Source organism: Sarcophilus harrisii, chromosome 2, assembly GCF_902635505.1.
Source record: "Sarcophilus harrisii chromosome 2, mSarHar1.11, whole genome shotgun sequence".
Lineage (NCBI taxonomy): Eukaryota > Metazoa > Chordata > Mammalia > Dasyuromorphia > Dasyuridae > Sarcophilus > Sarcophilus harrisii.
In genome coordinates, this window is record NC_045427.1 from 197,826,329 (window position 1) to 197,849,182 (window position 22,854).

At 33.7% G+C, this 22,854-nt stretch overlaps 1 protein-coding gene across 11 annotated transcripts in view; it reads left to right on the forward strand.

Annotated features, from left to right (window-relative positions):
* SPAST (spastin) overlaps window positions 1-22,854 on the forward strand; it is a 94,494-nt gene that overhangs the window by 64,709 nt on the left and 6,931 nt on the right. For 4 of the 11 annotated variants that reach the window (XM_031951239.1, XM_031951237.1, XM_031951231.1 and 1 more), the window contains 5 exons: window positions 1,158-1,200; window positions 6,619-6,698; window positions 9,783-9,853; window positions 11,163-11,203; window positions 12,143-13,681. In XM_031951239.1, the coding sequence (XP_031807099.1) occupies window positions 1,158-1,200; window positions 6,619-6,698; window positions 9,783-9,853; window positions 11,163-11,203; window positions 12,143-12,265 (358 nt within the window). In that variant the 3' untranslated portion in view covers window positions 12,266-13,681. Of the gene's footprint in view, window positions 1-1,157; window positions 1,201-6,618; window positions 6,699-9,661; window positions 9,763-9,782; window positions 9,854-11,162; window positions 11,204-11,692; window positions 11,930-12,142; window positions 13,682-22,854 lie in introns of those variants that run through there. The other 7 variants (XM_031951234.1, XM_031951230.1, XM_031951229.1 and 4 more) reach the window with 7 other exon arrangements.

Sequence of the window (22,854 nt, forward strand, 5' to 3'; positions counted from 1 at the left end):
AGTTCCTTCTTCTGAAAGCTGATTGGTCAATAGTGTTTATTATCCTACATTACCTTGAAATTTGGAACATCTTATAGAAATCCAATTTTTGAGAATTTCTCACAAATATATTTTGATTCAGTTACAAATTATTATAAGCTTAATATATCTTTTGAATTTATTAATTTCTTTTTTTTATAGTAAAGACAGCATGTTGCTGTCTTTACTATCACCAAAAAGAGATCAGTACTACCTAATAGTTTTTTAAGCTGCCATTAGTGCCTTTTGTTCTAATACCACAGTCCTTTCCAGAAACTCTTACCATTGAACATCCCTTATAACAATGAAAAAGTTATGCACAATAAAAACATATTTGTTGCAAGTATTTGCAACTTTCAACATTCATAGTCCCTCACCTATTACCTGACCTATAATCAAAAAAGCCATTACAATTAATCATTTTGTTTGTCTTTCAGTGTTGTTTTTAATCTATATTATTATGGTCAATGTTTATACTTTTTCTAGTTTTGCCTGTTTTACTGGCATATAACTTTTCTCATGCTTCTTTCAAGAGTTCCTTTACATTTGTCATTTATTATAGTGCAAGAATAATCCATTAGAGTCATATGTTATAGTTCAGCCATTCTGCTTCAGGGACCCATTTTTGACTCTTGTAAAAGTTACACCATTATTTTATGATCATAGTAAGTCAGGTAGATAAGTTAAATTTAAACAGTGAATGATGGATAAAAAAGCACCTGTTTAAAACATTTTTTATTTTTAAAAAATCATTTTTATTTTCAGGTTTACATTCTTTTTTTCTCACTCCCTTACCCCTTCCATCACCCTTAGAGAAGGCAAGGAAAACAAAATCTATTATAAAAGTATATACTAAAGCAAAACAAATTCCCACACTGGCCAAGTTTGAAAAAATAATGTGCTTTAGACTGTACTCTGAATTCATCACACTATATGTCACTGGGTAACACTTTTCATCATCAGGACTCTGGGATTATGTTTGGTCAGTGTCTCCAAGTCTTTCGAAATTATATACAATAATTTTTCTATAGAACCTTCTTCAAGACTTATCTAAAATATCTTAAATTTACATTTTATTTTTAGGTGAATTTAACATTTTAAATTCAAATTTTTCTTAATTGGTTAAAACTTTTTTTTAGGCGTTTCATCAAACGAGTGTATGTGTCTTTACCAAATGAGGAGGTAAGTATATATTTTTACTTGCAAGTGCCTCTTTAAAAAAAAAAACATAGGTTACTTAGTTTCAATTTAATTATTACACCATTGCAGAAGTTGAGATACTTTTGAGAAAGGAGGGAATTTTTTTTTTAATATCTAAGTGTTTGGTAAGTAAAGTACATGATTTTTGTCAAAAGAATAAAATGAATAAGAATGAGTAAGAATGTTTTTATCTTCAAGGATTTTACATTCTGGTAGGAGAACTTATCTCATTATGAATAGATAAATAATTAATTGCAATAGTTTATGTCATAAGAATGGTTTCTTGTGCCATAAAGGCACAAAGGTAAGAGGAGGTAGGGATCATATGTTGCCTGGGTATTCAGAGATTTCTTTCTTTTTTTTTTTTTTTTTTTTTTTTTTACAAATATAGCATTTAAATAGACTCTGTGCTTTAATTTTGGTCTCTTTTTTTGGTAACCTCATTCACTCTCATGGTTTCAGTTAACTTTGAGAATATATGGGAATTATTCTCAAATTATTCTTTTACTTCTAGCCCCAAACTTTTCCAAATTCTTTTTAAACATTTTCAACTGCAATCTGAATATCTGTGCTTGGACTTCTTAGGAATATCTCAAATTCAACTATATATCTGAAAGTGAACTTACCCCCCTTCCTTTTCACTACCCCCAAATCTGTTAATGTCTCAATTTTTATTGATAACATTGTCCTGCCAGTCACCTAGGCTCGAAATTACAATCATCTTTGACTCTTTTTTCTCTCTCCCCTTTCCCCCCACCTTTCCTATCACCACTTATTCTCTGCGCCTATCATTTTCTAAGTTTCCTACCATTGTGTTAATAACTTTCAAATCTACCTACCCCTTCCTTTTTACTTGACCATCCTAATTCTAACTTGTCTGTTATAATAGCTGTTTGACTAGTCTTTCTATTTCTGGTCATCTTTTATAACCCATTACTTTGATTTTTCTTTATTTCCTACTCAGATCATATCACTTTCATGTTCAAAAACCTTCAGTACTTTAATGCTTTGACTTTGAATTCGAGTGTTTTTATAACCGAGTTTCAACCTGTGTCGCTTCTCTTTACTTACATTATACTACTCCACTTACCAATTCTGTGTTCCATTTAAACTATTCTATGATGAACTTGGAGTCAGGTCCAAGATATTTCATATCTAAAGATTCAAGATATTTCCTAACTATGTGACCTTAGACAAGCCAGCCTCTGTTGCTTGATTTCCTCATCTGTGATATAGGGATTGTATTAGCACCTGCCTCACATAGTTGTTAAGATCAAATGACAAAAATGCATGTAAAAAACACTTGCAAGTCTTAAAGTTTTATGTGAGTGCCTGCCATTTTTAATCATCATTCTTTTTTTTTTTCTTTTCCCATCTGATACCCAGTTAGCTGATACCCAACACCTGGAAGCCTTTCCATCCTTTATCCCTACCTTTCTAATCCTTGCCTTCTTTCAGGTTCAGCCTTGGGCATAGTCTCCTGAAAGATGATTCTCTGGTCCCCATCCATACATCCTATGTTTGGATGTGATCTGTCTGTCCTGTACTTCCTTTTCCATTTATATTTTAATTTGTATTACTTATATATGTGTTTTGTCTAGCTTTGAAAGCTATTAAGCTTGCAAACTAATTGAGGGCAAGAACTATCTCATTTCTTTATATTCAGATTTATCTTCCATTTGTTCTGCGCATATATATGCGCAGAACAAATGGAAGATAAACTTATAGGAGAGAGGCTTTTACTGAAGAAGGTGGATGGGAGATGAGGGGGGAAGGAAAGACTCCTTGTGAAAGTGGAATTTGAGCTGAGTCCTGAAGGACTCATGGAAAGGATCCATGGAAATGAAGGCAAAGAAGTGAGCTGAGAGAACTTTTCAGACATTGAGGATATCCAGGGCAAAAGCAAGGAGACTAGAGATTGGAGATAAGAGTTTCCTGTTCCAGGATCAGCAAGTAATCCAGCATAAGTGGATTGGATGGTACAGGAGGAAAATCTAATGTAAGAAGATTAGAAATTTAGGAAAGAGCCAGGTTATGAAGGCCTTTAAAGCCCAAACATAGTGTTCTACATTTGATCCCAGAGGTAATAGGGAGCCACTGGAATATATTGAATAAGAAGATGATGACATAGTAAGACCTATGGAAGATCACTAGGAAGATCACTATGGTAACTGAGTGGAGGTTAGATTGGAGAGAATAAAGACAAGAGACAAGGCTGTTATAATTCTTCAAGCAAAAGGCAAGGTTCTGTACAAGGGTAGAGAATGGAGAGAAGTGGATGTATAGGAGAGATGTTTTGAAGTTACAAGTGGCAACATTTGGTGATAGATTGGCTGTATGACATCAGTTTGAGGGAGAAATTGAGGATGACAACAAGGTTGCTAGGCTTATCTTAACATAACCCTATTCTTGATTTGAATTATAGCCTTCAGTCCCTTGATTCCTCAATTCTTTTTCAGACTATCTCCCTTGCACCAGCCACTTTCTTCTCTCCTCCTCCCCATTTCAACTCTTTATTATCCTCCTTTCTTGAATCCCTAACCCTCTTTGTCATATTGCCAATTATGTCCAACCAACCTTAGCCTTGGATCACTGCTACCATGCACCACCTTCAGTCCTGCTAAATGAAGGTGGAGAATATAATGCAGCCATTCTAATTAGATCCGCTAAAATTTATGTTACAGAACCTCAAATGGGCCCTCATTGCTGCTGGATAGCCTTATTATACCTGCCTTATCAATTCACTGTTCCTCTTTCCACAGCATAGTGTTTGTTCCGAATCTTTTCATTCCTCCTCAAACCTCCCATGACTACTGCTCCCCCACTCACTTAGCTGAGAACTTTGTCCCATATTCTGTAGAAAAAAATTGAGAGCATTCACCATGAATTCCTTCTTCCTCATCTCTTGTCACTCTGAGGCTTCAACCATTATTTTCTCTTTCATCCCTGTCTAACATGATGTTGTAGCCTTATTCTTTACCAAGGCTAACCCCTATACCTATTCTGTCTCATTCTATCCCATCTTTTCTAACAGATTATCTCTTCAATTATTCCCACTATTTCATTTCTTTGTTTTTCTTTTATAATGTATATTAAAACTTTTTTTTGATTTGAGTTCCAAATTCTCTCCATCCTTATCTTTTCCTCCCCAATATATTAATTATACATATGAAGTCATACAAAATATATTTCTTTATTAGCTATGTTGTAAAAGAAAACATATACACACACAAAAGAAAAAGTATACTTCGTTTTACAGTCTTAGTCCATCAGTTCTCTCTTTGGAGGTTGATAACATTTTTCATCATGGATCCTTTGGAATTGTATCATTGTCTTGATTAGAGCTTCTTAAACTTTTTCACTCTCAACCTCTTTTTGCCTGAGAAATTTTTACATGACCCTGGGTAGATAGATATATAAAATAAGTATACAAATCAAACTTTTACTAATAAAAAATGATAATTTTGCAATTCCCACATTCAATTAGGAGACCTCCAGATGGGGTCACAAATCACAATTTAAGAAGCTGGGATCTTGATCAGAGGAGCCAACTCTTTTACAATTGATCATTATTAACATATTTCCCTTACTGTCTGTGGCTTATTTTTAGTCTCTTCCTCTCTACTGGCTCATTTCCTATTGCCTACAAATAGCCATGTCTTCCCTATCCTGAAAAAAATTGAACCTTCCACCTCTGTTATCATATCTCTTCTGTCCTTTATAACCAAACTCCTCAAAAAGACCTTCAATAATAGGTGCCTCCATTTTCTCTTTGCTCTTTCTCTTCTTATCTCATACAGTCTGGTTTCTGATTTTACCATTCATGAAAACTACTCTCTCTAAAGTTAATAATTACTTTTGAATTGCCAAATCCATTGGCCTTTTCTCAGTCATTATTCTCCTTGACTTCTCTGAAGCTTTTGATCTGTTGATCATTCTTTCTTCCAAGATTCTATCTTCTTTATGGATTTTTTGAATACCCTCTTCTCCAGGTTTTCCTTCTACTTTTCTACCCACTCCTCTGTCTCTTTTGCTAGAACTTCAATCAGATTATCTTTTTTACCCATAAGTGTCCTCTAGGATTCTGTCTTAATCTCATCAGCTCCCATGGATTTAATTATCATCTTTATGCTGATTTTGACATCTACTTTTCTCTTTGCTGATCTCCAGTCTCACATCTACAATTGTCTTCCTGACATTTCAAAATGGATGTCCAAAAGATATCTTAAACTCATTATGTCCAAAACAGAGTTCAACTTTTCCTCTAAACCCTCCCCTCTACCTTCTTTATTGTATTGTATTATTGTAGAGGGCAATACTGTCATCCCAGTCTGTCAGGTTCATAACTTAGGAGTCATCCTGGACACACACACACACACACACACACGCAGAATCTGTTGCTGAGAAGACTGTGAATATCACCTTTGCAACTCTCTCAAATACTCCCTTTTCACCTCTGATGCCGCTATCATTCTAGTTCAGGCCCTCCTCACCTAATGGGCCTTCCAGTATCAAGTCTTTCCCCACTCCAGTCCATCATCTTTCAGTCTCTAAAGTGGTTTTCCCAAAGCTTAGATCCAGTTATGTCATCCTTTACTCAGTAAACTCCAGTGGCTTCCTATTGTTTCCAAGAGCAAATTCAAAATCCTTTGTTTAGCATTCAGAACTTTTCATAACCCTATCCCCCACCTACCTTTCCACTGTTCTTATACCTTACTCTCTGATAGATTCTCTTTGATCCAGTGACACTGGCCTCCTCAGTGTTTCAGGAATAGGACCTTTTATCTCTTGGCTCTAGACATTTTCTCTAGATGTACCCTATGCCTGGAATACTCTCCTTCTCTACTCAGTCTTCTGAACTCCCTGGCTTTTTAATGGTCAAACCAAAATCTCACCTTCTACAGAAAGCTTTCCCTAGTCCCTCTTAATTCTAATGCCTTCCTTTGGTTTACTGTTTTTTAGTTATCCTGTATATAGCTTGCTTTATATTTGTTGGCATGTTGTTTTCCGTATTAGATTGTAAGGTATTTGAAGACAGGGACCTTTGTTTTTCTGTCTCTGTTTTTCCTCATGCTCAGCACAGTGCCTGTCACATAGGAAATACTTAATAAGTATTTGCTTATTGCTCCATTGGTGTCTTCAATGGGGGAGTAGGGAAAAGAGGAAGGTTTTGCAAGAAAAATAATAGTCTATTTTGAACATCTTGAATTTAAGATATCTAATGAGGTATCCAGGTCAAAATGCCCAGTAAATAGTTGGCGATATGGGAATGGAGCTCAAGAGAGAGAGTAAGTTTAGATATATAAACCTGAAAATCATTTGACTAGAAATATTTGTTTCTTAGAATTATTTTAAGCTGATGGTTTTTGTGACTTGTACTTTTTTTTCCTCACTTTTCAGACTAGACTGCTTTTACTAAAAAATCTATTAAGCAAACAAGGAAGCCCATTGACCCAAAAAGAGCTAGCTCAGCTAGCTAGGTGAGTAATTCTGTTTGGATTACTTAAGCATTTTTGTGAAGAAGTAGTTTTCTGTTTGATTTAAAATAAGTTTTATCATAAGAAGATGCATATTTCTATATAATGTAAAATCTCTACCTAAATATTTGTCTTCTCAAAAGGAATGTTTTGTATGACTTTATAGTAGTGAATCTAAATTGCTCAGTTATTATTTCCTCTCTCTTTCTCTCTCCATCTCTTTGTCTCTCTTTCTCTTCCCCTCCCCTTTTCTTGTCCCTCATTTTCCCCCCTCTCTCCTCCCTATGTCCCTCTCTCCGCAAATAGCATCACTACCATGCTGTAGGCCTTCATCTCTTTATATCTGCAATAATCTTCTAGTTTACTTCCCTACTTTGATATTCTGCTTACTCCTTTCCATTCTTCATTTACCTGTCAAATTGGTCTTCTTGACTTATAATTCTTATCATGTCATCCTTTTATTCAGCAGACTCCACTGACTGTCCACTCAGGCTTATATTGAAAATTCTCTGACTGGCAGCAAGCTTTCCATAATTTGGCTTTTTTTCTACTTTTCTAATCTTATACCATATTCATTCCCATATACCTTGTGATCCTGTGACATTGGCTTCTTGATTCATATTCCTTGAATATGATACTTCATGTCTTCATGCATTTTTATTGGCTACCCTCCAACATTCTCTTCCTCCTCATCTAAGCCTCCTGGCTTTCCTGTCTTCCTTCAAGTCACAGATAAAATTTTGTTATCTTCAACTAGCCTTAACCCATTCTTACTGTTAGTGGTTCCCTTTGTTAACTTACCTGTATTTATCCTATCTAGATCTTGTTTGTGTATGCTTATTTTCATATAATCTCTCCAGTTAGGCTAACTTCTTTAGAACAAGGACATTTTGATATTTTTGGCTTTTTTTCTATCCTTAATCCTTAGCATGGTACTTGATATATATAATAGGTGCTTAAGAAATGCTTATTTACTGACTGAAACTAATGGATAGGCTAATTCAGAACTTGTTGAATGATTGTCAACTTGGAAAAAGGTATAATAGATGCTGTAAGGAGCTATTCATAACTATAGTATTCAATATTTCTACAGTGACTTGGATAAAAGAATAATTGGCTTTCTTGTGAGATGAGCAAATGACACAAAGGTGGGAGCAGACACTTTGAATGTCATAGCATCCAAACAGAGCTTAGTAGGCTAAAAAGATGGTTAAATCTGATAAGTTTATTTAAAAGAAATTATTTAAAACACACTTGTGAATATCATAAAGTAAGTATCAGTTCTTTTGAAAAACAATTAGAAATTTTATTGAACTGATAGCTCAGTTTGAGTTATGGATATGGAAGCATAAAATGCTCATGCATGTTTTAGGCTACATTAATAGTGATCTCTTTTCTACCTTGGTTAGACTATATTTGAAGTATTATATTCAGTCCTAAGTAGGACTTTTAGGAAAAGATTATTAAGTTAAAGAACTTCTTTAGCAAGTCAAACCAGGGGCTATTAACAGAGGAGCATTGATTGAAGGAACTGGCAGAAAGATGATATAGTATTATCAAGATATCAAGTATTTGAGGGGCTGCCATTAAAAAAGGAATTTGATTTATTCTACCTGGCACAAGTACAGAACTAGAAGGTACAATGAGTAGATTTAAAGTAGACAATCTTTGAAATGACATATGAAGATGGGAAATTTGTATCAGCTAGTGTTGAATAAAATAAGCAAAATCAAAAGAATAATGTACATAATTACTACAGATGGGAAATTTGTATCAGCTAGTATTGAATGAAATAAGCAAAATCAAAAGAACAATGTACATAATTACTAATTGAAAAGACTCAATTCTGAGTAACTCAAAAAATTGGTAATATTCCCAGAAAACATAAAATTCCTTCCCACATATGACAGAAGGCTGAGGAATTCCTAGGGGCAGAATCTTTTTATTGTCAGATGTACTGTTTGTTTATCTGTTTTTGTTATAAGAGAGGGTTAAGTGGTAGTAGTGTGGGCAGAGAAACTAAAAAGTAAGAGTATTTCCAAAAAAGACTGTAACACAGACAAAAGGCGTTAATAAAACTCTTTCGTCTTTCCCCCCCCCCCAAAAAAAAAGAGGTTCTTCAGTTGTGAAATAAATGGTCTGACTTTGGAAGTAATGGGTTCTTCCTTACTCTAGAGCAAAGCTTGCTAAAATGTGAATTGCAACTCCATATGGAATCATGTAATTAAATGTGGGGGTCACAGAATGTGATTTATTATCAGTAAATGTTTGATTTGTATACCTATTTTATATACCTAAATATCTGAGATTACATTAAAATTTCTCAGTCTAAAAAAGGGTGACAACTAAGGAAGTGATCACTGCTTTTCAGTTGTAGTCTTTTTTTTTTTTTTTCCCTGGTGAGGCAATTGAGTTAAATGACTTGCCCAGGGACACAAAGCTAGGAAGTGTTAAATATTTGAAACTGGGTTTGAACTGGGGTTCTCCTACCTTCAGGGCCTGTGTTCTTTATTCACTTCTCCATCTAGCTGCCCCAATTTATAGTCGTAGATAAAAAGTTAATGTAATACTGTGACAAATTGAAATTATTCTCTCCTTTTGATAAAGTATACTGTTACTTAATATTCACCATAACACTTTTTGTCAAAGCAAAAGTGCTGCTTTATTGATCTAGTTACCCTATAATTTTTCTTAAAAGCTTTTTATAACAACCTTTTTCTCTCTCTCCACATTCCCGCTCTGAGTTGTGTTCTTCTCCCTTCTAGTTAAGTCTTTTTTGTCAAGAATAGTAGTTAATCTATGTTAATAGATCTGTTAATGTGGTAATGAATATTAGTGGCTTAAAGATTTTGCCCTTCCCAGTAAACATATATTGTAGGACCTTTCTGAATATAGAAGAGATACTTTAACCTAAAGTAAACAGAGATGCTTCAAACCAATGTGGAAGATTTTTATTTTTTTGGCAGGTGAACCATATGATCATGCCATGTAAACAGCTATACTAGAGTGTGCCAGACTTGTCATCATTGAGATTTAATATTTTCATTGGTATAAGTGTTTTGGTGTTTTACTTTTCCTTTCTCCAAGAATGACTGAAGGATACTCAGGAAGTGATTTAACAGCACTTGCAAAAGATGCAGCCCTGGGTCCCATACGAGGTAAGGCAACATGTACAACATTTCTATCTGTTTTATTCTGTCTTTTGAAATTCACCTTGCAAATGTTCTGCTATTGAAAGTTATGGACACCAAAAGCATTTAAAACAGGAAATTTCCAATAATAGACTTTTTTTGCTTACAAAGATCATTCTGAGAGATGGCATTGCCATGAGTAGAAAATGTGGTATAGTTTCTAAGCAGCAGCTGGTTTTTAAATTGAAAAACAAAAAGAGCCTATAAAAGAATAAAACATTAACACGAACATTCCACTAGTAAAAAGAAACAAAGGATTCTTCTTTCTTCATTTTCTAGACTGGAGAGATATAATCACATTTTTCTGGTTTCTGTCTTTTTAATGTGCTGACTTAATTTTTCATCCAGGACAGTCCTATGTGTTCTATATCTCTCTTTAGAATGTAAGTTTCTTGTTGGCAAGGTCTGTTCCATATTTGATTAATATTAATCATTCATTATATAGATGTCAACAGGAAATCTCCTACCCCTTATTGACAACTCTACTAATGTTTTCTGGATATTTTGGTCATAATGTAGAAAGTTTTCTATTTGAATTACAGCTTTTATTCTCAAAATCAGGAATGAGTGAATTTCTTTATCCTGGTAAATTTATGGATAGGTTTTAGGGAGTGGCCTTAGGGAATGAAATATGAATTTCATTAGTATTTGTAAGTCCCCGGAGAGGGAAGATTTCCCCTGTTAGAAGGAATAGATGAGAATAATTTATTCAAATGGCCATAAAGGTAACTGAAGCAGGTGCTGTGGAGAGTTTAGAGCTTGTTCATACATCAAAAACACCAAGGTTATTTGCTGCATCCTGGGCCATCAATAGTCATCTTGATTTTTGTCTTGCCATTGAACTTCTGATGAATCTTGAAGAGAAGGAAGGCTGACAGCTTTGAGACAACTTTCAGACTTATTGATATTTTAAAGAATTCTATCTTAACTATTCAACTCAAATCTTGTCACAGTAGAACCAAGATTATTTACAAAGGTGTTTTCTGCTATTTTGAAACAAATTAGAATAATATTTGAATGATCTTCCAAATGAATGACATTGTGCTCTCCAAAATTAATAAAAGGGAAAGAACAATCCATCATGCTTTAGCAGTGTGCATAATAACTGGGTACCTCAAAGATATTCAGTAAAAGAATTATTTTTTTCAGCATTTCAAGGAATTTTATGTAATGGTAAAATTATAATGTCTCTTCTCAATATATATTTATATTTTATTGTTATGCAATAGATACGCTAGTTGCATTTCTTACAAAAAATTTTGTTTATATTTTGTAGAACTGAAACCAGAACAAGTGAAGAATATGTCTGCCAGTGAGGTATACTGCTTTATCATTCTCTTTAAAATTAAAAAAAATCAAATGGCTTATCTGAATTATTTTATTCTAGCATTTTATCAAGTAAGGTAAATTTTGCTTTCACTTTGGAATGCTCCTAGAATCTTTTTATACAAGACTTGTAAAATCAGAGTATCAGTATCAGCATAGTCCAAAGTGTCCCCATGGCCACTGGTGATTTTCTTTCTTTTTATTTCCTGTTACTGCAACTTTAAGTAAACAGCTTACTAAAGCCTAAAGCAAGGAGATGCTGAGGCCTATTTTGATAGAAGAAAAACCCACACAGGAGAAATTTTTTGAAGAACTGAAGTAATAAAGATAGGGTTCTTTCAGATTTTATTCTTTTGCATGAGGCTTTCATTTAAAAAAATTAAATATCAAATAATTGTATTTGGGAAACTATACTACTTGATTATGAAGCTCTTTACATGAATTTACAATTATTTTTCTTTTGGAACCCTTCTGAATCAGGTAATACAAGGAAATTTGAAGTTCAGAATTACTGACTCCGAGTCTAGAATCCTTTCCACCTGCCATGCAGCCTCCCATATTTTTCAGATGTTCATGCTGACTTTATTCATAATGATCTTTAAAATTATGGATTTGCACAAAAGTGCTTTAACTTTGCTTTTAGATGTACCTTCATTATAAGAGACATAATAATTCAGAATTAGTTTTATGTACTAAGTTCCCTTTGTGTGGTTAGAACATTAGTGTTAATAAAAATATTTTATATAATATTTTGAAGAATGTAGTATATAAAATTAAATATATCTCTATCTGTAATTAAATATATCTCTGTCTGTAATTATTAATGAACAAAATTAATAATTTTAGGTTTGGGTGGGCATGCTAAAGAAAATATGTGATAATTCTTTATGTATTTATAAAAATCTTCTGTTCTTATTCTTTGAAATACAGATGAGAAATATTCGATTATCTGATTTCACTGAATCCTTGAAAAAGATAAAGCGTAGTGTGAGCCCCCAAACCCTAGAAGCATACATCCGTTGGAACAAGGACTTTGGAGATACAACAGTTTAAAGAAGTACTTGTGTGAAACTGAGGAGATTATGTTTACCTGCCAAGGGGAAAAAAAACATTTGTGAAAGCAGCTGGTTTAAACTGCTGAAATTCGGCTTGAGTTTATGGGATCTTACAGATTCTCACAACTATTTGTGCACTAAACTTGAAACTGAACCAGAAAGCAAATTTGAATAAAAACATACAATGTGAATAGAATACTTTTGCTGTTTAAGGCATCTTTGCCTTTATAGTCAGGGTTTCTTTGCTGGGTACTGTAAATTAGAGCACAATAAAAAGTGATTAAGATCTTCTAGCAGTTTAATCATGGTGTGAATAATAATTTGTATATGTTGTTACAGATGAAAGTATTCCGGAGACACAAATAGTAAAAGGCATAGGCCCCTTTCTTTGGTCCTGTGTCTTCTCACTTTTTTCCTCATAACATACTTTTTTCATTCCCCTATCCAACAGTTGTCTTAACTATAACATCTAATTAGAATGCCAAATGCTGTAAGTTTATTTTATTTTTCAAAATTCAATCCAGTGTGCCAAATGAACTTTTTCCCTATGCAACAAGAATAGGAAAAAACATTCTCAATATTAGAGGTTATTTAGTTGCATAAATCTGTAAATATATTATTAAGCACTTGGGACTTTTTTACCCCTTATATTTTTTCCTGCTATATTGCTACCAAATGATCAGTTTGACAGCAGCAAAATTCCAGCAAAACTAAGTAGTAACTTAATTTTTTACACATCTTATAGCCCAATTCACATTTGGAGTACAATATTTTTTTTTCCTTTTAATATATTTGTAAAGAATCAACAACCGTGCTTTTCCTTGGTCCTAATTTGTTTCTCCTGAAATCGTTTTTGTTTTTTTTGTTTTGTTTTTTTTTTGTTTTGTTTTGTTTTTTTAAGAGCCAACATTAACTACTGTTACACTGGTTTAGAAGGAGGAAAAAAGGGGGTAAGTTATTAACTTAAACATTTCTAATTTTTTGCTTCTTTCAGACTGTTTACAGGAATACTTATAAGCCAGCAAAACTACCATCCTTAATTCTTACTAGTGATTAATCTATTGAACCAAGCTTTAAAATAAAAGGTATTGGATTTTTTTATACATTGCATACAGTAACATTTTATAGGTTTCATGTGCTCACTTTGTATGCTAAAAGTCTTAGACCCAGCTAATCTGCTTTTTTAAAAATATATGTAACTGTTTCTTGTTTGTATAAATATGCCTGAATTTTTAATTATGAAAATGAAATTGTAGTAAATAGAAACTCTTAAATCATCATCTATTAAATATTGTAATAAAGGGAAATGGATATTTGCCCTTAGTTTACTTGTTAAAATTTTGTTTACAGCATTATCTGTGGTGCTTATATGCTATTGTTACAACTGGAGAGAATAAATTTGTAGTAAGAAGTATCATACTTGATTTAGAAAAATGTCTTTGGAGAGTGGGGGATGCGGGCAGGGGGAAGTTGGTCATGAATATATACTTATTTATACATACATGTGTTAAAAATGAAAATTTGTCCCTCTAGATATAATTTTTTAATGAAACACTTTTGATTTTTCTAAAAGATTTTCTCCTATTATCCTTTACCTAAAAGTAGATGATAAATGGTTATTAGCTATTTGTAGTTGGACTTTAATTAGTTGGCTGTGTTTTGGGTGGTGTAATCATAGTAATTATAAAGTGAAAGAGCCAATATTTTTTAACACATCAGATACTAGTTTGGAATTATTTGCTTCTAATATAGCATACCCATTTTCTCACTATTTAGCATAAAGAACAGGTGTATTCTTATACAATTTAATTTAATTTTCAAAAAGTCTCTAAAGGAAATCTCACTTAATTTTTTATAACATAACAGTTTTTGTTTCAAAACAATAATATGCAAGTGATAGAAACTGACAGAATCTCATAATAGAAATTTTTTGACAATTAAAGTTCATCAAATTAATTTTTACATTTTAACTAATGTGTTGAGACAATTAGCCTTAGTTTCCAAGAAGCTCTTAGCACTTTGGGAAATAAGTCAGCATTTGAAAGGATCTTTTGCGTTCATTTTCATTGTCTTAATTGTTTTAAGCATCTTAAAATTACTTAGATTTGTGTCAAACAATTCATTTTAATTTTAGGGATACTTCTGAATTTTTAAGGGTTCAAGAGTAGTTTGAAGACCCAATATACCCAATATACAATACAATATATACAATATACCCAAATGTCTCTCTGATTTCTCACTCCTATGAATATACCTTTTAGTGACATCCTTTTTGGATGTCCTTCATGGTTATTTATCATTTCATTAAGTTACAATAGGATGGATATGCATTAATGGTAATACAGACATTTACCTAATTATATTTGCTAAAAGAAAAAAACTTTCCTTTTTTTCTTATTTAAAATTATTACAAGTATTTATATCAGAACATCTTATCACTGTGCTAATATATTGAAGTTATTTTTACTTTTTTAAAAATCACATTCTCCTGTAGTATATTTTAATGCTAAATGACTCTTATTTTTAGGTTGTTTTTCCATTTTACTTTAAAGCATCTTTTTTCATAAACATGTTACAAAACCTGAATTAAAACATAATAGTGGGGGCAGCTAGGTGGCGCAGTGGATAGAAAGCACCAGTCCTGAAGTCAAGAGGACTGTTCAAATCTAACCTCAGACATTTAACACTTCCTAGCTGTGTGACCCTGGACAAGTCACTTGACCGCAATTGCTTTAACAAAAAGCAAAACAAAACATAATAGTGTTTGTTTCAAGTAATCATTTTGTAGTACTTGTTAACAGAAACAGGTGTTTTTAACTTTAAAATCAAGCTTAAATGGTGCTCCTTTTGAGATTTTCTGTTTTGCCCATTGGTTGATTTATTAAAAAATAAACTTTTGACTTTAATTGCTATTGATAAACCTTTTGTGGCAGTGGGACAGAACAGGTGTTTGGACAAAGCAAGAAACAAACTAATCATTAACTCATGGTATCTTTAGGTTGAAAGATCATTTCTAAAGAGTGCCTACTTGTCTGTATCTGTCACATATCATACAACCACGTTTTGAGCTCAGGGAACACCCAGAAGAATAATAAAGAATACAACATTTAGATATATAGATATAGATAGCAAAAACTGCTATGGGAAAATAGACTATTTTTGTCTAGTATTTCTCATTTCTTTTCAGTAAGGATAGATTCACGTTGCTATTTTCAGTTATTGTGACCTCTGAAACTTTATTTCAAAAAGCAGTAAATGGAAAGATTAAAATACAGTCAGTAAGTTCACTTTGAAATCATTTCAGCATTTGAGAATTTACTTGATTGTTATGTTAATGTTACATGGTTAGAGGCAGCTAAATGGTGCGCATGCCCTGAGTTCAAATTCAACCTTAGACACTTAATACTTCCTATCTATGTGACTGAGCAAGAAACTTAATTCCAATTTCCTCAGCAAAAAAGGGCAGAGGGTGGGGAGACTTACATGGTTAAATACAAAGTTTCGTGGTTAATTTTTTTTTTGTATGTTGGACCTAAATAATCTCAAAACAAAAGAAAGAAGAAGAAACAGTTAATTCACATCTCATCTTTTCTCTATAATTTGGTGATGGTAAGTGCTCTGCTAGAACTGTTGATTCAAAAAAAATTTTTTCATAGTTCACAAAGTTTGTGAAATATCGTGCTTTGCATCTTAATATTTTATTTTATTGAGAAAATAACATGAAGATGTGACACAAATTAATACTTTTTTATTCCAAATAAAATAATTTATCTAGTAATTTTTATTCTACATTTCTCAAGTGAAGTAAGGTATTGTGAAGTCAAATTTGATTTTGTAGTGTTAGATTTTTAAAAGATTTGAGTATTTGATCTCTTAAGATATTGTCACTTAATGATGCCAAGCAACTTGCAGAGAACCCATTCAGTTTTTTTTAATATGTCTGTGTGCACATGCGCACACATACACACACACACATATATAAAACTGAAAACTAATGTATGTTGGGGATGGTAAATTTCCCTTCAATAGAGTTTTTCAAGTAGAAGTTAGATGTACAAATCAGGTTTGTTGGGAGGATTTTTGTTTAGGCATAGGTTAGATTACATGACCTTGAAATTCCATTAAGAAAACTGTGGTTTTAGAAAAAATAGGCCATATCTTTCCACCCAGAAAAAAAGGACTTTATCTAAAGTTAGTTAGAAGGAATTTATTTTGTCATTTTGGTGATGTCTGTATTCTGACAGCCTGGAAATAGATTATATTGTTGTGCTTTCATCAGAAAACCCACTTTTTTATAAGAAAATTAATTGGTCATTGAGTATTTTTAACTTTTCCTGGTAAATAATACTAGGGAAAGCAGCATGGGACAAAGACAGGAGGACCAAATTTGGAGTTAGGATTCAGTTTGAATTCAGTTCTGCCATTTCTACTTTATTTACTATATATGATTAGATACTTATCCTTTCTAAGCCTCCTTAAATGAAGATGCTAAATTATATGATCTAAGTTACTTTTCACCTTTGAATCTGTAATACTGTTAAGCTTTTAATTTAATTGAATTCAACAAATGTTTTCCTTCCTACTAAATAGAAAACCTTGTATAGGCAATAATTCAAAGGCTACAAAGATGATAAAGACAAATCCTTGATTTTTAAACTCTATATAGTATAATAGAGACAAATTAACAAAATGCAAAGTAACATATGGTAACTTCAATTAAAAAAATGTGCTCTGTAGTTGTGGAGATTAAGAAATATTTCACAAAATAAGAAATATTTCACAAAATAGGCAGCAAACGGACTGAGCCAAGAAGAATAGGAAGGGTTTTTGTTTTGTTTTGTTTTGTTTTTTAATTAAAGCTTTTTATTTACAAAACCATATGCATGGGTAATTTTCCAACATTGACCCTTGCAAAACCTTTTGTTCCAAATTTGCCCCTCTTTCCCCCCACCCCCTCTCCTAGCTGGCAGGTATTCCAATACATGTTAAATGTTAAATCCAACGTATGCATACATATTTATACAGTTATCTTACTGCATAAGAAAAATCAGATCTAGAAAGAAAAAAAAAAACCTGAAAAAACAAAATCCAAGCAAACAACAGTGTAAAAGCTATGTTGTAGTCCATACTCAATTTCCACAGTCCTCTATCTGGGTGTGGATGGCTCTCTTCATCACTGCACAAGTGGAACTGATTTGAATCATCTCATGGTTGAAGAGAGCCACATCTATCAGAATTGATCGAAGTATAGTCTTGTTGCCATGTATAATGATCTCTTGGTTCTCCTCATTTCATTCAGCATCAGTTTATGTATGTCTTTCCAAGCGTCTTTGAAATCCTCCTGTTGGTCGTTTCTTACAGAACAATAATATTCCATAGCATTCATACACCATAATTTATTCAGTCATTCTCCATTTGATGGACATTCATTCAGTTTCCAGTTTCTTGCCACTATGAAAAGGGCTGCCACAAACATTTTTGCACATGTGGGTCCCTTTCCCTCTTATTTTTGTAATCACAGAACCTAGCAAAGTACCTTGCAGATTGTAAATTATTATTTGTCTTAATATTGAATTGAATAAATAAAAATGTTTTGCCATGCTAAAAGGCAGATGTCAAGAAGAATCTTATAGAATTTCTTAAATGCTTTTCAAATGATGAATTTATTCAGTTAAAATCATATGCTCAGACTAATAGCAACTTTTGTTTCTGTGTGGAAAGACATTTTCAAAGATGAAATATGTAAAATCACATTACAGATCAGCATTACAGATGATCTGTAGTTTTAATAAGGAATACTAACTTTGAACCCTTACTAAGCACAATACTATCCTTAAAAAAGACTTCCACTTTTCTCAGGAATTTCTCAGACATTTCCAAAAACACTATGTTCCATTATTATTATTTTATCATTTCATCAACAAATTTGCATCAAACTGGAAAAGGGACTTGCAAAATTCCTTAATAAAGATTGCTCTACAATTTGGAATTATGCCAAAAGGGCTATCAAGCTGCATACCCTTCAATTTAGCAGTTTTTCTAGTGGGCTTGTATTCTTTTTTTTTTTTTTTTTTTTTTAATAGCCTTTTATTTACAGGATATATACATGGGTAACTTTACAGCATTAACAATTGCCAAACCTCTTGTTCCAATTTTTCACCTCTTACCCACCCCCTCCCCTAGATGGCAGGATGACCAGTACAGGTTAAATATATAAAAATATAAATTAGATACGCAATAAGTATACATGACCAAAACGTTATTTTGCTGTACAAAAAGAATCAGACTCTGAAATATTGTACAATTAGCTTGTGAAGGAAATCAAAAATGCAGGTGTGCATAAATATAGGTATTGGGAGTTCAATGTAATGGTTTTTAGTCATCTCCCAGAGTTCTTTTTCTGGGCATAGCTAGTTCAGTTCATTACTGCTCCATTAGAAATGATTTGGTTGATCTCGTTGCTGAGGATGGCCTGGTCCATCAGAACTGGTCATCATATAGTATTGTTGTTGAAGTATATAATGATCTCCTGGTCCTGCTCATTTCACTCAGCATCAGTTCGTGTAAGTCTCTCCAGGCCTTTCTGAAATCATCCTGTTGGTCATTTCTTACAGAACAGTAATATTCCATAATTTTCATATACCACAATTTATTCAGCCATTCTCCAACTGATGGACATCCATTCAGTTTCCAGTTTCTAGCCACTACAAAAAGGGCTGCCACAAACATTCGTGCACATACAGGTCCCTTTCCCTTCTTTATAATCTCTTTGGGATATAATCCCAGTAGTAACACTGCTGGATCAAAGGGTATGCACAGTTTGATAACTTTTTGAGCATAGTTCCAAACTACTCTCCAAAATGGTTGGATTCGTTCACAACTCCACCAACAATGCATCAATGTCCCAGTTTTCCCACATCCCCTCCAACAATCATCATTATTTTTTCCTGTCATCTTAGCCAATCTGACAGGTGTGTAGTGGTATCTTAGAGTTGTCTTAATTTGCATTTCTCTGATTAATAATGACTTGGAGCATCTTTTCATATGACTAGAAATAGTTTCAATTTCTTCATCTGAGAATTGTCTGTTCATATCCTTTGACCATTTTTCAATTAGAGAATGGCTTGATTTTTTATAAATTAGAGTTAATTCTCTATATATTTTGGAAATGAGGCCTTTATCAGAACCTTTGACTGTAAAAATATTTTCCCAGTTTATTGCTTCCCTTCTAATCTTGTCTGCATTAGTTTTGTTTGTACAAAAACTTTTCAGTTTGGTATAATCGAAATTTTCTATTTTGTGATCAGTAATGATCTCTAGTTCTGCTTTGGTCATAAAAACCTTCAGTGGGCTTGTATTCTAAAGAGATCATGAGGAGGGAAAGGGACCCACATGTGCAATAATGTTTGTGGCAGCCTTTTTTGTAGTGGCAAGAAATTAGAAATTGAGTAGATGCCCATCACTGGAGAATGGCTGAATAAGTTATGTTATATAAATGTTACGGGATGTTATTGTTCTGTAAGAAATGATTGGCAAGATGATTCCAGAGAGGCATGGAGAGACTTACATGAACTGATGCTAAGTGAAATGAGCAAAACCAGGAGATCATTTATACACAGCAACAGCAAGATTATACGATGATCATTTTTGAAGGACATGACTCTCTTCAGCAATGACATGATTTGGGCCAGTTCCAATGGTCTTCTAATGAAGAAAGCCATGTACACCCAGAGAGAAGACAGTGGGAACTGAATGTGGACCATAACATAACATTTTGACTTTTTGTTGTTGTTTGCTTGCATTTTGTTTTCTTTCTAATTTTTTTCCCTTTTTGATCTGATTTTATTTTTGGGTAGCATGATATTTGTGGAAATATATATATATATATAAGAATTACACATTTAACATATATTAGATCACTTGTCATCTAGGGGAAAGGGTGGAAGAAGGGAGGGAAAAAATGAGAACACAAGATTTTTTAAGGGTGAATATTGAAAATTATCAATTTATATATTTTGAAAATAAAAGTAAAAAAGATTGCTCTACTCTAATAAAATGTATGTTATATTTGAATGGAGGGAAAATCAATGTGTATTATATTAGTAAAAGCTCTCAAACTTATAGGGAGTTAGTAAGTAGAAGATGCTGACAGTCTAAGATTATTAACATCTCAACTATTTGCTATTAGCTGTGGTTTACCCATGAGAAATAATGGATTTGAGCATTTGTTTTAAACAGTAGTTACATACTGCAAAGATCTGTTGTAGCATTCTCTCTACAACATATTCTAGTCCCTCCACAATTTGAAGGATATTTTTCAAGAGTTGCTGTGGTAAAAAAAAAATTAAAAAATACATGCTTATATGTATGTATTATTTTCCTTCATTCTTGACAGGACCAAAATGGTATCATTATGTTAGGGTCAAATGATAATGTGTCTGACTGGTTAATCAGACCAATATACACTTGGAGTACTCTCCCACAGGTTAGGCACAAATAGTTCATATGAACATTGGGAATGGGCTCTCTAAATTTGTCCATCTCACATTTCTTTGAGCTAATCCAATTGAGTTTGCTCATGTAGCACAGTACTTTCTCTGACATGCTGGGCAGTCTTGTGTCAGTGTCTCCCATGTCATATAATCAATTCCAGAGTTCTTAAGACCTTGAGAGTATCCTTGTATTGCTTTTTCTGACCACCTTATGAGCACTTGCCTTGTGTGAGTTGTCTGTAAGTTCTCTGTCTGTTAGGCATGTATGTGTTTGGCATTAGAACAACATGGTCAGCTCATCAAAGTAAACTCTACAACAGACTTGGAATGCTTGGCACTTTAGTTAAAGAATGGATCTCAATTTTTGTATTTTGTCCTGTCAGGTGATTTTCAGAATTTTCCTAAGACAATTCAAAGGGAAAGATTAAGTTTTGCTGGCATGGGGCTGGTATACTATCCAGGTTTCACAAGTATACAACAATGAGGTCAGCACAATGGTTCTCAAGACTTTCAGTTTGGTAGTCAGTGTAATATCTTTCCTCTCCCACATCTTCCTTTGGAGCCTCCCCAAAACTGAAATGCTCTGGAATGCGTGTCAACCTCTATCAATGTGTACATCAATGGTACATTGTATTGCTCATTCTACTACTCATTTTGCTGTAACCTGATGGTTTCATGTATAATGTGATGCTGGCTTGTTGTGTCCTGCTTTCTAGAGCCCCCAAGTTGGAGTGACAAAACGTACTGTGCTTTCTAAAGTCCCCACACCAGGGTGATTAAAATATCCTGCTTTCTAGAGCCCCAAAATTGGGGTGACAAAACACACTGTGCTTTCTAGAGCCCCCATACCTTCCTAGTGGAGAAGTGATGAGGCAGGACTCCTGAGGATGGTGGAAAAATGGAGTCCCTTTATTTCAAGGACTTTCCCCTTTATATACTGTAACAAAAACAACTGTGCATGTGAGACCACATAAACAACTTGCTATGTACTTTGCCACCTGGTATCACTCTGCTTCACTCTCAATAAAGAATGTCATCGCCCCCTCACTTCTCAGGAAGGCCAAGAGCCCTTAGAGGAGATGGGGAGCCGAACCAGACATTGTCAGCAGGTTCCCCCTGGGCTGAAAGGTCTTACACCTTACCCAGAGTTTCCCCACTAACTGTCACCCTCTACGTCTACCTTTTTGTTTTAATCAAAGCAGGTATATACCAGTGGTTAAATCTGTTAGCAGGATCACACAGGCAAGTTGTAATATCATCCAAGCAAGTAGTAACATAACAAACAATATGAATAATCAAAATACCATATAAGATTTTCATGAATCCCAGAAGGAAGGTGTAAAAAATAACTATAAATTCACAACCACACATACACCTCCCTCGGCAGACAAGAGACATTCCAAAGCCAATCTATTGTCCATCATTTCATGTGTCGGAATCCAATAATCCCTGGAAGTTTTGAAGTCCTGCATTAGTCTTGTTGAGAATTATTTTTGATGTTCATGAGTACACAAAAGGTTAACTGTTAGGCTTTTTCAGCGGTGGGCACAGTCAGCAATAAAACCATCTGATGTTTCTTGGGTGGTCTTTGTTTCAAGGGTCTTCTCTTTTTCCGTCTCTCTCTGATAGGTTCTTTTTCCTCCTCTCAGGTTCCTTCTCCATCTGTTGAGATACAAGAAAACCCTCTTCCCCCAAGCAGTTAACCTATCTGGTCTCCTATTCACCACTTTCTGGATCTCTCCAATTCATCTGGCTATTATCTAAAGATAGTAGAGCTGCTCAAACTATACACTGCCCTACCTGCCAGTTATGAAACCTGTTGGCCACAGCCAGTGCATTTCCATCAAAAATCAAAAAGGTTTTAATATAAAGTTTAGACATTCTCTAGAGTTATCTGTGGCTCTCCCTCTCATTTTTGGAGGAGCATCTTGATGTCTTCAAATTTCCATCTCAGAGGGATAGCACCAATTTCAGTTGCTATTGATCCTCCTATGCCAGACATATTGCCGCAATATTTGGCCAGTGGCTAGGATATTAGCTACATGTTCTCCAGTTTCCCAGATCAGTGTATGGATAGATACCGTTTTGTAAGCAC